The 16,462-nt window shown below is 41.4% G+C and overlaps 1 protein-coding gene and 1 long non-coding RNA gene across 2 annotated transcripts; one reads left to right on the forward strand and one right to left on the reverse strand.

Annotated features, from left to right (window-relative positions):
• Nucleotides 1-1,093: 1,093 nt before the first annotated feature.
• On the reverse strand, nt 1,094-7,390 carry LOC139577369 (uncharacterized). The gene is made up of 3 exons (XR_011675262.1): nt 7,178-7,390; nt 6,739-7,025; nt 1,094-1,141 (listed from the first exon to the last, which is right to left on the reverse strand). It is a non-coding gene; the product is annotated as an uncharacterized lncRNA (long non-coding RNA).
• LOC139577368 (uncharacterized) lies at nt 6,549-7,276 on the forward strand. The gene is made up of 2 exons (XM_071404438.1): nt 6,549-7,046; nt 7,198-7,276. The coding sequence occupies exons 1-2, from the start codon at nt 6,562-6,564 to the stop codon at nt 7,220-7,222; spliced, it is 510 nt and encodes a 169-aa protein (XP_071260539.1). The 5' UTR covers nt 6,549-6,561; the 3' UTR covers nt 7,223-7,276.
• Nucleotides 7,391-16,462: the final 9,072 nt, after the last annotated feature.

A 16,462-nucleotide genomic window follows, 5' to 3' on the forward strand; every position in this document is an offset into this window, starting at 1 on the left:
GTGGTCAATTGAAAACGGATCAACTGGATTCTTGTACCCCGGGGAACAGGTGTAGTCCAGCAGTTGGTGATGGTGACATACAGTTCGACCTGGACAGGTGCACCAGAGTTGTGATTGTATGTTTGTTTGTACAGTTATGGCTGTCCTGTTATTATTTTGTGTCTTGATCAATTATGAGTAGCTAAACCATATCGACTTTTGGACACTGATGCGCAGGAGAACCCCTAGCTGTCAATCAAGCAGGCGCGGTGAACGGATTATGACGCTCAAGCGTTCCAAATGACGCAACAATACAGTTCCAGAACAGAGAAAGTTAATGCCGAAGATGTTATTCGGTTCCACACTAAAACTGCGCTTTGACAAGTGTGATTTGAGGTGAGTCAAATATTTACAAAAGTTTACAATACATTAACCATCCGCTAGCCTTCTTAGCCTATAATTCTGTCATGGTAAGGTAACACATGTGAAGGTGAACGTTAATGTATTTGAAATATGTTTTCTTTCTGACATTATCTAGCTAGCCTTATAAAATACAATTATTAATTATGGATTAGTTTTTTTCTGTTGCTATCAATCACTCCATCTGTATTTACTCGTTCTGTCTGTTTGTCTTGTTGACTTATCTGTCTGTCTGTGTACTGTCTAGCCAGCATATGCCAGAAAGGTTCTTTCACATAGGCTCATATTCACAGTCTCATAGAAGGAGTGCTGATCAATATTCAGTTTTGTCTTTTAAATCAAACTGAATACGTTTTGATTGACAGGAGGGGACCTGATCCTAGATCAGCACTCCTACCCTGAAACACTTTGTGAACACAATCCAGGTGTACTGTGATTATGAAGTTGTGATGAGGTATTATTATATTAGTCGTGCTGATGCATGATGGGTTGTAGGCTAGAGTTTGAGTACTGTAGTCTGAAGGCTGTTTCTGAATTCACTGACCTGGTGAGTAAATGTTGTGTACAATGGCACCATCTAGTGACAGAAACATAGAAACACACATTGTTGCTGAACGAAGGCAACTCTTTATTTTCCAGAAATAAAACTTGTAGACCTTTCCTGCAGTCTCTGAGGAGATGGACACCTCTTATTCTTCTGGACGATCTCCGTCTCCTACTGGGACTGTCTTCTTACCCCCTCCTATCATGTGGAACAGTCTGTAAGTCATTCATCACATAACCTAGCTCTGGTCCAGGGCATTATGTGCAGCTTGCTGAAGGAAGGCTCAGTGTCTGCAAGCTGTACTTAACGCCCTGGACCAGAGCTACACATTACCCACCTCTGCCATCATGGACAGTCAACTCATCACATTCACGTACTGTAAGTCACAGTTGAGTGAGTTTTGTTATTAAAGGCAGTTTAATTGAGCAGAAGTTTAATTATTATTGTAATATTGTAGTAAATTGTCTGAGTTCACTTCCTAAATAATGTGTTGACATTCCTTTGCTCCCAGATACAAGCAGGCAGAGATGGAGGTTCAGTTCCTGAGGGAAGAGAAGAAGACCTGTACAGAGAAGGAAGCCCACATGCTTGAGTTGAGGGGGAAGGATCGAACCATCCGAAATCAGAAGAAGGAGATGGACAGACTTCAAGTGTGCCTCTGGGAGGAGGAAAAGAAGAAGAGGAATGGTGGAACGGAGAAGGACGAGATGATTGAACAACTACAGTCTGAGACAGACCATCTCAGAGCCCTTTTAAAAGATGAAAGGAGGAGAAGAAGAGTAGAAAGGGGTATTATGAAAGAGTGGAAGGCTGAGATCCTGAGACTGAGGGAGGCAGAGAGCCACAGGGAGGCAGAGAGACAGAGAGAAGCAGAGAGACAGAGGGAGGCAGAGAGACAGAGGGAGGCAGAGAGACAGAGGGAGGCAGAGAGAGCCACAGAATGGGAGGAGAACCAGAGAAAAATGCAGGAGATCAACAGACTAAAACAACTGCTGGAGCTGCTGAAGGTGGACCTACAACTGGCACACGTAAGACATGTCATTGTTATTATTAAAAGGCAGTGTATATTCACCCGGCTGAAAATGAATGGCGGCAGACAGCTGTATGCTAACCCAATGTTAACTTTTATACCTTTCCTAAACGTTAACCCTTACCTTAACCTCACTGAAACTATACCTAACCTTTACCATAACCCAACCCTAGGTCCTAAACCTAACCTTCATTTATCTCAACCCCTACGCCTTTCTTCTGCCGGTTGAATATCCACTTCCTTATTAACGTCATTACTGTTGTTGTTGTTGATAACTGTATCTGTGCAGGTTGTAAATAATTGCATTAGTGAAACATCATTTGTAGGAGTAATTTCTACAAGCACAAACATCAGAGGCAACATTAAATTGCAACGGGAATTTCTCAAACCCCTAACTGAATGGGCAAGCTAGTTGTGTGTTTGTATTTGTACACATTTTGGACATAATTGATTCCATAAAATGTCTCATAATTTTTTCAAACCATGTCAATACATTAATTGACAATGAATTGTCCAGATGAATTGATCAAAATGACCCTGCTATTGATGTTGTTCAGTGTTTGATTCAATTACCTAGGTCTAAGTTGTATTTCTATGTATCATTCTCTGCAAATGCTTTGAAAGTATGTCTTGGTCATAGATTATCACTAATTTAACCTTTTAATTTTAAGCAAGAGATAGAGAGATTGAGGCTATGGCAGAAAGTCATGGAGGATCAGCGACCAAGACTGGCCTGGAACAACAAACCTATTGAGACAGAAAGAGAGAGGGAAAGAGAGAGGGAAAGGGAGAGAAAAGCAGAATTGGAAAGACAAGAAATGAAGAAGAAAGTGAAACAGGCAGAAGAAACGATAAAAGTGTTAGAACAAGAGATTGAGAGATTGAAAGAGACTGAAAAGGAAGTCATATTTGAAAGAGAAAGAGACATGCGTATTGCAGAGAAGGAGAAAGTCAAACTGGTTAACGAAAAGGTGAAAGAGTTAGAGAGAGAGGTTGAGAGACTGAAAGAAGATATGACAACAAAAGAGACTCAATACAAAATCAAATTTGAAAGAGCGAAAGAAGTGTATAGAAGACAGAATGAGAGAGTGAAACAGGTTAACCAAAATGTACTAGTGTTAGACAGAGAGGTTGCGAGAATGAAAGAAGAGATTAGATTGAAAGACGAGACTGAACCAGAGAGAACATTTGATAGAGACAGAGACAGAGAATATGATTGGAGACGAAGTGAAGAGGAGACGAAAAATAGAGTGGAGAGAGAGACGGAGATGGAGATAGCCCTCATCAATGACAATAAGAAGTCTGATTTGGAGGAAGTCTTCAAGAAAATCAAGGAACAGCTGAAAGAATGTGAAAATATGGAAACAGACAAATATAAATGGAAACAAAACCAAATGGACATGGAGGAGAAGATGGAGGGTGAGAACAACAAACAGAAAGAGGTAGAAAGAAAGAGAATGGAGAAAATACCAAAACAGAGACAACAAGAAGATGAGAAGAAGAAGGAGATGGAGAGAGAAGAAGAAGAGGAGAGACGCAAACAGAAGCACATAGAGATGGAAGAGGAAGAAAGAGAGAGGGAGAAAGAGAGACAGAGACAGATCAAAGGGAAGAGAATGGAGAAGAGACAGAAAAATATGGAAAGAAAAGAAGAGAGACAGCGAGAGATTGAAAGAGAGCATGAAGAAGAAAGATGTAAACAGAAGCAAATAGAGATGGAAGAGGAAGAAAGAGAAGAAGAGAGACAGAGAGAGATCAAAAGGAAGAGAATGGAGAAGAGACAGAAAAATATGGAAAGAGAAGAAGAGAGACAGCGAGAGATTGAAAGAGAGAATGAAGAAGAAAGATGTAAACAAAAGCACATAGAGATGGAAGAGGAAGAACGAGAGAGGGAGAAAGAGAGACAGAGAGAGATTGAAAGAGAGTATGAAGAAGAAATATGTCAACAGAAGCAAATAGAGATGGAAGAGGAAGAACGAGAGAGGGAGAAAGAGAGACAGAGAGAGATCAAAAGAAAGAGAATGGAGAAGAGACAGAAAAATATGGAAAGAGAAGAAGAGAGACAGAGAGAGATTGAAAGAGAGCATGAAGAAGAAATATGTAAACAGAAGCAAATAGAGATGGAAGAGGAAGAAAGAGAAGAAGAGAGACAGAGAGAGATTGAAAGAGAGCATGAAGAAGAAAGATGTAAACAGAAGCAAATAGAGATGGAAGAGGAAGAACGAGAGAGGGAGAAAGAGAGACAGAGAGAGATTGAAAGAGAGTATGAAGAAGAAATATGTCAACAGAAGCAAATAGAGATGGAAGAGGAAGAACGAGAGAGGGAGAAAGAGAGACAGAGAGAGATCAAAAGGAAGAGAATGGAGAAGAGACAAAAAAATATGGAAAGCGAACAGGAGAGACAGAGAGAGATTGAAAGAGAGAATGAAGAAGAAATATGTAAACAGAAGCAAATAGAGATGGAAGAGGAAGAAAGAGAAGAAGAGAGACAGAGAGAGATGGGAGAGAAAGAGAGACGACAACAACAAGAGGAGAGAAAAATAACGTTTGAGAGATATCAAGAAGAAGAAGATATATTGAAACAGAAGCAAATTGACATGGAGGAGGGAAGAGAGAAGGAGAACAAGAGACAGAGAGAGATAGAAGAGATACACAGAGGACAACAACAAGAGGAGAGACAGAAACAAATGGAGAAGGAGAAAGAAAGGGAGAAAGACAATGAGAATCAGAGAGAGATGGAATTAAAAGATCAGCAACAGAAAGAGATGGAGAAAGAAAAGATGATTATGAGAGAGAGGGAGGAAGCAGGAAGAAGAAAGGAGGGGCAGAAAAATATTTTGGGGGAAATTGAGGGAAAGAATGAACTGGAGATAGAACAGGAGAGAGAGATGGAAGACAAGCATGAAGTGATTAAGGAAGCAGAGGAAGAGTACAGGGAAAGAGAAGAGAGAGGAAAGGAAGTAAGCATGAAGAAACATGTAGTAGTTAATGTTAAAGCAAAAGCACGGGAAGTCTTCAATAGGCGTAAAGAGAGAAGGTTAGAAGTGTTGAAGGGGGAACGAGAACACATAGAAAGAGGACAACAAATCAGGAGGGAGAAGGAGGAAAGACGGCTGGAGATGGAAAGAAAACAGGAGAGGGCAAGACAACAAGAGGAGCAGGATAAAAAACAAGAGATTGAAATTGCTAGACAGAAAGAAATGTTCAGACTAAGAGAGGAGGAGAGACAGAGAGAGGAAGAGAGAGAGGAGGAGAGAAAGAGAGCCATTGAAGGCCATTTAGCTTTAATCAGAGAGAGAGAGATAATAGAGGCAAACAGAAGAGAGGAGATGGTGGAAGAGGAAAGAAGGGAGATCCTTGAAAAGCACAAGAGGGGTGACTTAGAGGAGGAGGAAAAGGAAGAAGACAAGGAGGACATTCTCCCACCTGATAAAAGTATCCGAAGGAGAGCTGTGGGCTGGGTAAATAAGAAGTGGGAGAAGAGGAACCTCCAGAAGATCGAGAGAACGTATCAGAGAGAAGCTGAGGAGGGCTGTAAGATCGTCAACAAAGGTAAGACCTGTTTTCCCTCTGCTTATGACATCATCCTCTTTAGTCTCCTCTACACACATCAGTTACACACCAGTCATCATGTTGCATCATTGTTTCAATATAAAACTACTGTCTAAAATGGTCAAGCTGATCTATTATCAACTTAAATGTAATGTACACAGGGAATTTAGAATGGAAAACCCAACTGGATCTCAATGATCCTGGTGTAAAGTAGTGCATCATAGCCTTTTGGGGCCCTAAGAAACGTTTTGTTCAGGTTTTTGACTACATTTCCTCCAAATCTACACTTTGCAATGAGGCGTAGAGAACATGTTGCAGTTTTTAAACCAGTTTGCTGCAATTCTACACATTTTCCCATGGGGTGGAGAGAAGAATTAGCAGATTTAAACCTAATTTCCTTAAATTCTACACATTTCCCCATGGGGTGGAGAGAAGAATTAGCAGATTTAAACCTAATTTCCTTCAATTCTACACATTTTCCCACAGGGTGGAGAGAAGAATTAGCAGTTTTAAACCTAATTTCCTTCAATTCTACACATTTTGCCATGTGATTGAAAGAAAATGTTGGCCCTTTTGAATCTATTTCCTTCAATTCTACACATTTTGCCATGACTTATGGCATGTTAAGATAATATCTGAATGGAAGTGACTAACAAAATCAATGGGGGCTCACTGTAGGTCAAGGCCCCTGGGTAATTCGACCCAAAACGTTTTTTGGGGGGGTCGGGGCACCCCTAGTTGCCATGGGACCCTAAGCAATCGCATATGCCTAGGGCCGGCCCTGGCACTATACAAAGAATAGGTGCCATTTGGGACTCATGTTAAACTTAGGGTCAGGTCAATTCGGGATGGGAATTATTTCACTTTATGGACAAATTCCATGCCTTGCTCAAATGAGAAGAGTAAAGAATCATTGAGATCCAACTGGGTTTTCTATTCCTAATTCCCTGTCCATTACATTTAAGTTGATACCAGATCCACTAAGTTGAATGTGAACTCTACTTCTTCTCCCCTCCCAGTCATCCCTGGACCCATAATGCTAACCATGACCCGGGCAGAGAGAGAGAGGGAGAAGAGGAAGGAGCTTTTGAAGGCTGAGGAGAGAAGGAAGAAGATGGAGGATTTCAATAAGCAGTGGAGAGATCAGTCCCTGCTTAAAAAACAAACTCATCAGAAACTGATGGAGGAGAGGGAGAGGATGAAGGAAAAGTACCTGGAGCAGATGAATCTGGAGGCTGATGCTCAAATCAACACCCGGTGTCTAACCACCCAACACAGCCACGATTATCTGGAGACAACACAGCCCACTGGATCTGGAGATGGCCACCAGGAAAGGCCAAGGAGGCAACAGGCATGGGCAGAGAACCAGGAGGGGAGTTCAGAGAACCAGCAGGAGTGGCCAGAGAACCAACAGGGGGTGCCAGACAGCCAGCAGCTAGAAGCTCCAGAAGAGGCTGAAACATCAGAGCCAACCTCCAAGAACAAGAAAAGGCCAGGCATCTGGAAGAGAATTAAGATGGGGTAAAGAATGTTTAAACATCTATTCATGTTTTACACTGTTAATATATATGTTGTCACTTTAAAAAGTGACATTATCCAAATGTGAGGGTTTAGTGTACATGCAACACACATGTAAATATATAGATACTTACCTGTCTCTGATGTCTTACAGCATTCCTGACGTGCTGTCTGCCTAGAGCTGGAACTCGAAGAAGCCACAGTTCCACTGAGGTTACATTGGTCATTAAAAGTGTCGCCCAATAATTCCTCCTCCTCTTTAAGTCATCAAGCCACATTTCCTCCTCAAAACATTATCGTCTCCTCAAGCCAGCAAGTATCCTCTTTATCAGGCAACAAACCATCGAAGGTCAGTGATCTCCTCCCCAGAACAGAGATTCTCATCTTTATGCTAGTTAAATTAATCTCTGCTCACCAAAATATCCCCAAATGGACATGGTTTAAACAGAAGTCCTCCCCTCAGACCAGTGGCTCCACAAACCAGAGTTTCTCATCTTTATTCAAGTTGAATGCAACTCTGATCATTTCCACCACCTCACCTGTTAAGGGGAGGTGCTGAAAAGGAGGTCTGGGAGGAGGTCTGCAGGTAGCCTGGACCGGACCGGTAGCAGCTAAGTTGCTGGCTCCATCCCCAGGCAGAGCTGCTCAAGTCAGACCAGTGATGTTTGATGATGTCATTTTTGTTATTAAAGTTTTACGTTTTAATAAAAGCATTTATTATAAAAGCAATATTGTTGTTACGGTGTGGATTGTTTTGTTATTTATTAGAATTGAAACATCCAGTAGTCATGGTAGATATTAGACTTTCAATGAGACACCTAACATTCCATCAGTTTGCTACAATGTGTGACATGTTATATTAGAGGGGAGTCCTCTATACACATCTATTTTAGACCATAGGAGAAATATCAGATTGAAATAACTTCTCTAAGAATCTGAGGAGAGAGCAACAGTAGATGCATCGTTAGCTCTCCCACCTCCAGTTCAGTACTTGGGTCATTCCACCAGTTGAGTACCTTTTGGGGAGTGTAACTTTTATTTCACCTAATTCTAACATTCTGTCATAAAGAGCACATGTTCAACTTAATAAAACACATGTTTTCCCATCTCAAAAGTAAACAATACATACTATAGCAAGTGCCTATTAAGTGCCAAATAAAGTGACAGGGTTGACTGTAACAGAGTTGACTATTTCATTTAGAATCAACCATAGATCCCCATGTGACAGGGGGAATGGAATGCAAGCTTACCAAACAAATGTAAATTGTTTCAACATTTCTAGACTGTCTATCTATAGGTAACAGGGTTGATGTGTTATAATTCACCCACCCAGTGGTGATTACAGCATCTAAATCTTGGTGGGGAAAACTCCCCCAAAATGTTTTAGATGAATGCCAGCAAAGCCACTACACAACACTAAACAATACATTAATTGCACTATAACTTTGACAAACGGTGCCCACAAACTGTTAGGGTCGACATAAAGCTGTCCCAACAGCAGAGCTTTCTTTTCAGCACCATGGAGTGAATCCTTTTTAAAAAACATAGCTGATATGGCTGACTTGCTTCAACAAATGTGGTTTCTACTGACACTTGAGGGGACAACGAGTGGATAACAGGCAATCCGTCATTTTGATTAAGACATTAATGAGAGAGCTAGGATGGACGTAGTCAATATATATAGTCTACATGTGCACCACCAAGTCAGAGCAGTAGGCTAAGTTATGAGAGGGGAAAGGCACAAAATTATTAGGGTGAGACACATGGGCTACTAACAGCTTACTACACAACATACACTTAGTATTACTTTCTTAGCTACAGTATACATATCTCCCTGGCATATTACATCATTTGTAGAGCAGCATTCAAGACATTTTTGGACTCACCTTGTTGTGCTGTGCTCTCTTGAACAGGAAGGTGTAGTGGCGGTTTGGCATCACAATTTGTCATCAAAGTCTGTCATTCTCTGAATTGACTTTACCTGAAAAATGCTTCCCTAAAACCTCAGTAGCTTCCACCCCATATTACTTTTACAAATACAACAAACTGATCTTGGTTCACAGAGCTCTTCCTTCCAATCCACGGTAAATACGTTTTGACTTTTGGACATTACAAATTAAGTCAAATTGAAAACAGTATTGGTATTGTTGAATTAGGTTTTCACAATAGCAAGCTAGGACTGATGGTTTGGTTATCTAAACTAGCAAGTATGTTTGTTTGGTTACCAAGGCAACTACTGTAGCTATCTAGAAAACTTGCTAGCTACTTCAGTGGATGTTGAACACATTTCTACCGGCAAATGAACACATTTCTACCGGCAAATGAACACATTTCTACCGGCAAATGAACACATTTCTACCGGCAAATGAACACATTTCTACCGGCAAATGTGTTAAATTATAGCCATGGTATTGTAATGACCTGACTAGATCATAAATTAACAATTGTCCAGACAGAGGTTTGAGTTTGCGAATTGACGGTTTATTAAACCAACTTTACACAGGCTACTGTTTGGCCGTAGCCCACGCCAAATAAATGACAGATAACCCACAAGCCAATCGTGACCTTCTCTTGGGAAGCCCAGACGTAAAAGGGAGAACAAAGGCGAAACCTGGTCTTAACTTCCAATGCTCCATCCCCCTGCCCAACCCCCCTCCACGCCACTCCGCCAACCGCCACGATGCCCGGCATCGGAACATTCCAGGCATTCCCGTGATTGGCAGATAGCAGTTTGACATGTCGGACCCCGCGAACACTGGGTACTGGTCAGTACAACACAACCACCTACTAGCCTAACACATAACACACAGCTGTCTGTGCGGGTTGCTACTGTATTAAAGGGATAATCAACTCAGGGCTTTATGGGTTCTCTGGAAAATAATGCAAGTCCATGGAAGGTCAGTTCATTGAACTCATAGTCCCTCGTTGATTATCCCTTACATAACTTTATGAGCTGGATTTGCCTTTCTTTGCAACAGTGGAAGCTGCTGAGGAGACGATGGCTCATAATAATGGTTGGAATGGAGTCAATGGAGTGGTATCAACCACATCACAGATGGGGTTTCCATGAGTTTGAGACCACTCAATTGACTTCATTCCAGACATTATTATGAGCTGTCTTCCCCTCGTCATCCTCCACTGCTTTGCAATTAGTTTGTTCGTTTTCAGTTGTTAGCATTTAGCTAACAGCGTCTATGTGAATTTGGTATCAGTTTGTGCTAATTTGTTAGCATTCTAGTAATAGATGCCCATAGGTTTTTCTTGTGTTTTTAGCACCCGCTCATGTGCTATGCCGGTAATACTGTAAATCCCGGTATGAGAGAAGGATGGTATGACAATATGAAAATCTGGATATCGCCCAAGCCTAATCACCACAACTACCACAACTACCACACCTACGTACCACATCTACCAAACCTACCTACCACAACTAGCACACCTACCTACCACAACTACCACACCTATCATCACCATACCCACCATATCTATCATCACCACAACTACAAAACCCACCATCACCAAACTTACCTAACACAACTTCCACACCTACGTACCACAACTACCACACCTACCTACCTACCACAACTACCACACATACCTACCACAACTACCACATCAACCTACCACAACTATTACACCTACCATCAACACACCTACAATCCACAAATACCACACCTACCACAACTATCACATCTACTATCACCAAACCTACACACCTACTATCACCATACCTACCAAACCTACCTACCACATCTACCACAACAACCTACCACAACTACCACACCTATCATCACCATACCTACCATATCAATCATCACCACACCTACCACAACTACCACCACACCAACCACACCTACCATCACCACAAGTAACATACCTACCATCACCATATCTATCACACCTACCATCACCAAACCTACCACACCTACCTTCACCATACCTACCTTCACCAAACCAACCATCACCACACCTATTACACCTACCATCACCACAGTTACCTCACCTACCATCACCACACCCACCAAACCTACCTACCTACCACAACTATCACACCCATCTACCACAACTATCACACCTACCTACCACAACTGTCACACCTACATCACACCTACCATCACCATACCTACCATTACACCAACCACCTCACCTACCATCACCACACCCACCATACCTACCATCACCACACCTATCACACCTACAATCACCACACCTACGATACCTACCATCACCACACCTACCATCATACATACCATCACCACACCTATCACACCTACCATCAACACAAATACCATACCATAATTACTTCACCACACCTACCATCATTACACCTGCCATCACCACACCTACCATACCTACCATCATCACATCTACCATAACCACACCTACCATCAACACACCTACCATCACCACACCTACCATACCTACCTTCACCACACCTACCATCACCACACCTACAATCACTATACTTAATGTAGCAGTGTGACGTTGTTCCCCTAGATTATGCACCAAGTTGCACACAAGGACCAATTCAAATAGACCAGGTCAAGAGGGGATGTTAATAATTTGATAATAATAATAATAATTCAGTGTATTTTTTCAAATTTAATTACAGCTGCATAGCTAATGTTTTTCTTTGGTGTACAAACACTTTTTCATATCAATATTGTACATACATGTGATTGTAAAAGTTTTGTATATTTTGGTTTGTCCCATCGCGGGTTATCTGTCTATCCGTACCCCCTTATTGTTCTCTTTTGCCTGACCTTCGGCTAGCAAGGTATGTTGTCCTTGGCTCCGAAATTGTTTAATATAAAACCGTCATAATGTTACACAATGTACTGTTATGCTACCATACGTTTGTTACAATGTGGATAATATAAAGATTTATGTTAACAAGTTTCACAAAGCTCGCTAACTAGGGTATCTATTGTAACTTGTGAGTACTGGGGACAGTGTTTGAGTGAGTGTCCATGTGCTCGCACAGGTGCCTGAGAGCTAGGACTGTGGTTAACATAATGTGTGTTGTCTCTTCGTGTGCAGGTATGTATTTTATTTTGTCCGAATTATGTTCTGTATCATTTTACTTGTAATGTATGGTGTGCTGTTGTGCATTGAATGTGTGACGCAGCACCTGTTATTTCCTTTTGGCGCTCTTTTGCCTGACTTTCGGCTAGCAAGGTGCCTGAGAGCTAGGACTGCGCCAAGGGTTAACATAATGTGTTGTCTCTTCGTGTGCAGGGCAAATAAAAATAATTCAACTAGCAGACCTTCAGTTGTGGCAGCGTCCTAATTAAAAGTACACAACGCAGAGTGAACCACGCTACACAAGGTAGCCAAAGTGGAATCAAAAGTCATAGGCCTAATCATCAATCAAATATGAAATATAAAACCAAAATATAATCTACATATAAATGTAGTAGAGTTCAAAAGGTTATTCCATCAAACTTCAAATTATTAGAATAGTACACAACGCAGAACAGAACAACCAGGTTGGGGGTCAGTGGCCCAAGCCCGCGAACAGGAATATTCCAAGTTCAGACAGAAGGGGGGAGTCAGATCGCTATGATCGCCAGGAACTTTACTTTTGGTGTCTATTTTTAATTGTTGCGCTACTGGTGCTGCCTGTTGATGTTAGGTAGGCAGCTACAGTAGCTGAATGATGTTAACATCTTAGGGTTTTGTTTCATTAAATGTATTTTATTTCATCTGGGTGCTTGTGTCACCTACTAACACCCTGGTACTACCCGTAGCTCCCGTTCTCCTCAGTCTGAGAGAAAGGTATGTGTTGCAGATTACTCCTTTGTAGAAGTCCATAACGTGAAATAAATAAAACATCCCAAGGTTAATGCTGTAGATATTGTTATAAGGGAGTGTGAGAATATTGAAACATGTAACTATCAGAGTTTTATTGTTATTAATATAGTTTACAGAGTGCTAAAAGTGCTGCTGTTGCTAGCTAGCATGCCTTTCTGTGATGCAGACGGTTAGCTGAGCTGGTGCTGGCGTTGCATTATGGGAGATGCAGTTTTGTCCTCTACGGTCTGAATGGGATAGAGGCGATTTCACGTTGTAACTTGTTTGTGTTGCAGTGTTTTTGTACATGAGTTGTTGTATTTTGGTACTGTCAACACTGAAAGCATCTAGCAATGTATTGGCGATGTGAGACATGTGTTTTACCTTTCTTCAGGCTCCTGTGTAGAACAACTTGTCAGATGGTGCATTGGAGACTGATGTGTTCCTGTCCTGTCTTTTCACAATACTATTGCAGGTATGGTTCTCATGTTCTATTGTCTAAGAATTAAGATGATACATTCTTTGTATTAAGGACTGGTTATTATTTTATAGTATACATTATGGCTTTATATATGAATGTGATTTGTGTGAGTCCGAGAAAACACTGAGAGAGAAAGAACAACTTGTCAGATGGTGCATTGGAGACTGATGTGTTCCTGTCCTGTCTTTTCACAAAACTATTGCAGATCAAAATAAAAGCCTAAAAGAGAGCCGTGGTGTCGCTCTTCATTTCTTGGTTCTCCTGTGGAACATAAGAAACCCGCTACAGTGTTATTGTAAATCAAATAAAAAATGGTATTCCAATGTTACCCATGGCTTTCATAAAAACAACCAAATGATTATTTTTGCGATAGCATATATGAAATGTATTACACTGTTAGAATGATGCAGTCATAATGACTGGTCATCAGCTTGATGGGGGGGTCTTGAGGCCCAGCGGGTCTAGTGTTCCACTATGAAAAGCCAACTGACATTTATTCCTGATTATTATTTGACCATGCTTGTCATTTATGAACATTTTGAACATCTTGGCTCTCTCTAATTCTCTCCTTCTCTCTTTCTTTCTCTCTCGGAGGACCTGAGCCCTAGGACCATACGTCAGGACTACCGGGCATGATGACTCCTAGCTGTCCCCAGTCCACCTGGCCTTGCTGCTGTTCCAGTTTCAACTGTTCTGCCTGCGGTTATGGAACCCCTACCTGTCCCAGACCTGCTGTTTTCAACTCTTAATGATCGGCTATGAAAAGCCAACTGACATTTATTCCTGATTATTATTTGACCATGCTTGTCATTTATGAACATCTTGGCCATGTTCTGTTATAATCTCCACCCGGCACAGCCAGAAGAGGACTGGCCACCTCTCATAGCCTGGTTCCTCTCTAGGTTTCTTCCTAGGTTTTGGCCTTTCTAGGGAGTTTTTCCTAGCCACCGTGCTTCTACACCTGCATTGCTTGCTGTTTGGGGTTTTAGGCTGGGTTTCTGTACAGCACTTCGAGATATTAGCTGATGTACGAAGGGCTATATAAAATAAACTTGATTTGATTTGAACAGAGATCCTGAATCAGTCAGTTTGATTCTGAATCAGTAAGCTTGACTCTGAATCATGTGCAGTGTGTCCACTGAGACTTAAACCAGCTCAATATGACTCCTGAGATAGACAGTTTATCAATTATAGTGTCTGTGAAAAGAAACCAAGTCAGTCTGGTCAGAGTAACAGATTTTTTGGTTATTCCGCTACCATTTTGGTAATGGAATTACGAGTTTTAATCACTTAATAATTCACAAACAAAATATATATCAGAAAAATCACTAGAACTAATTGTTAGCTCCAACATTACTTGTTACTTCTGTGAACTTTCATTATCCTCACAAATCCAAATGTGAAAATATCTGAAAGTTATGTGGGTTTTTGGTAACGGAATTACAAGGCACAAGTCAATATTCCTTAAACAATTTCTCTAAACCCAAATGTATGTGTTGATATTAGTAGTCAGGGGTCTTTACGTCAACATTATTATTTTTTAATGTAGTTCTGATATTTGACCTTTTAAGACTTTTTCTGGTGATGTTTTGTAAGATCCCTTTTCCATCTGTTTACCCAGAAATCAAAGTCTTCACTGGTTGAAAAATGTATCTAGAATTACATTTCCCAAAAATATACACTCTTAGATTTCATTTGGCACCCAATTACGCATGCTCCTATGAACATCACATTGGTTCTCCTGGGTCCTTTTACATGGAAATGCCCTACTGTGACTCTAGAGATGCTATCCATCCCCAACTAGTAATAAAGTGGTCGGGTTGGTTGCTTCTGGCCTTTCCAGCTTCAGGCTGAATCACACCCATGATGAGAGGAGGTTTACTGGACACACAGGGAGAAACTACAGTCTGAATCACACCCATGATGAGAGGAGGTATACTGGACACACAGGGAGAAATTACAGTCTGAATCACACCCATGATGAGAGGAGGTTTACAGGACACACAGGGAGAAATTACAGTCTGAATCACACCCACGATGAGAGGAGGTTTACTGGACACAGAGAAACTACAGTCTGAATAACACCCATGATGAGAGGAGGTTTACTGGACACTGTGAGAAACTACAGTCTGAATCACACCCATGATGAGACTACCTTTAAGGCTTAAGGGTTTGGTTAACATTAGGGTTAAGGTTAGGGTCAGTGTTAGGTGTTAGGTTTTGGCCAGACGGGCTGTCAATGGGATGTTGGTCTGAAAAGTCCATTTAGTCTTTCCCCTCTCAAACCTGTCCTCCCCCTAACCAGCTCATATCATGTATTCCACCACCAGCAGACCTGATTCACTAATCAGAGGTTTTGATGATTAGTTGACCAGTGTTACAAAGGGGACTGGATCTAGGTGAACTATGGAGAGTCTTCCAGGGACAGTACAGTACAGACTGAGAAGATAACAACAGTGTAGTTTACTCAACTCATTCAAACTATCATGACTATTGTTTAGAGAGAAGATCTGCACAAGGGCATAAAGTGTAAGATATAGCAAGAGAGGACAATATGGTGCAAGGCAGCCAAAGTGGAATCAAAAGTCATAGGCCTAATCATCAATCAATATGAACTATAAAACCAAAATATAATCTACATATAAAGACAACATGTAATCTACATGTGTTATAGAAAAGCTCCCTTCTCACATCCCAGGTCATGTTTAGACTGGAACGTGACAACTCAACGTCTATGCGCATCTCCCCAATAGCCGACAGACAACTTTCCTGAGTGCAATGTCATTAATGTGACAAATATGTACAGTATAATAAGCATAGGGAAGAAGGAAAAGATCCCACCTCTGACGCACAGCAGAGACATCGCTGCTGAGATTTCCCCTTGAGCAAGAGTCCCTCAAGAATTTAAAAACAGTCATTGCGTTTCAATGAATGTACTCCCTAAACGCTTGTTGCATCGTGAACTATCCTCCCAGTCCCTTGGGAGTTCAGCGGATGGATGATGCGCCGCTGCCATTTACTTGGATGAGAAGTTGGACGAACGCTCCTCCAGCTCACGATACGCAATGGTGGACAACTACAGTGTGGTGATGTGTCGTTCACGAACGAACGGCTCTTTTTGAACGGATCTTTTTGTTCATGCTTA

This window comes from Salvelinus alpinus, chromosome 5, assembly GCF_045679555.1.
Source record: "Salvelinus alpinus chromosome 5, SLU_Salpinus.1, whole genome shotgun sequence".
Lineage (NCBI taxonomy): Eukaryota > Metazoa > Chordata > Actinopteri > Salmoniformes > Salmonidae > Salvelinus > Salvelinus alpinus.

Coding starts and splice junctions, on each gene's coding strand:
- LOC139577368 (XM_071404438.1), top strand. CDS start 6,562: ATGCTAACCATGACCCGGGCAGAGAGAGAGAGGGAGAAGAGGAAGGAG. Junction 7,047..7,197: donor TGGAAGAGAATTAAGATGGG/GTAAAGAATGTT, acceptor GATGTCTTACAG/CATTCCTGACGTGCTGTCTG.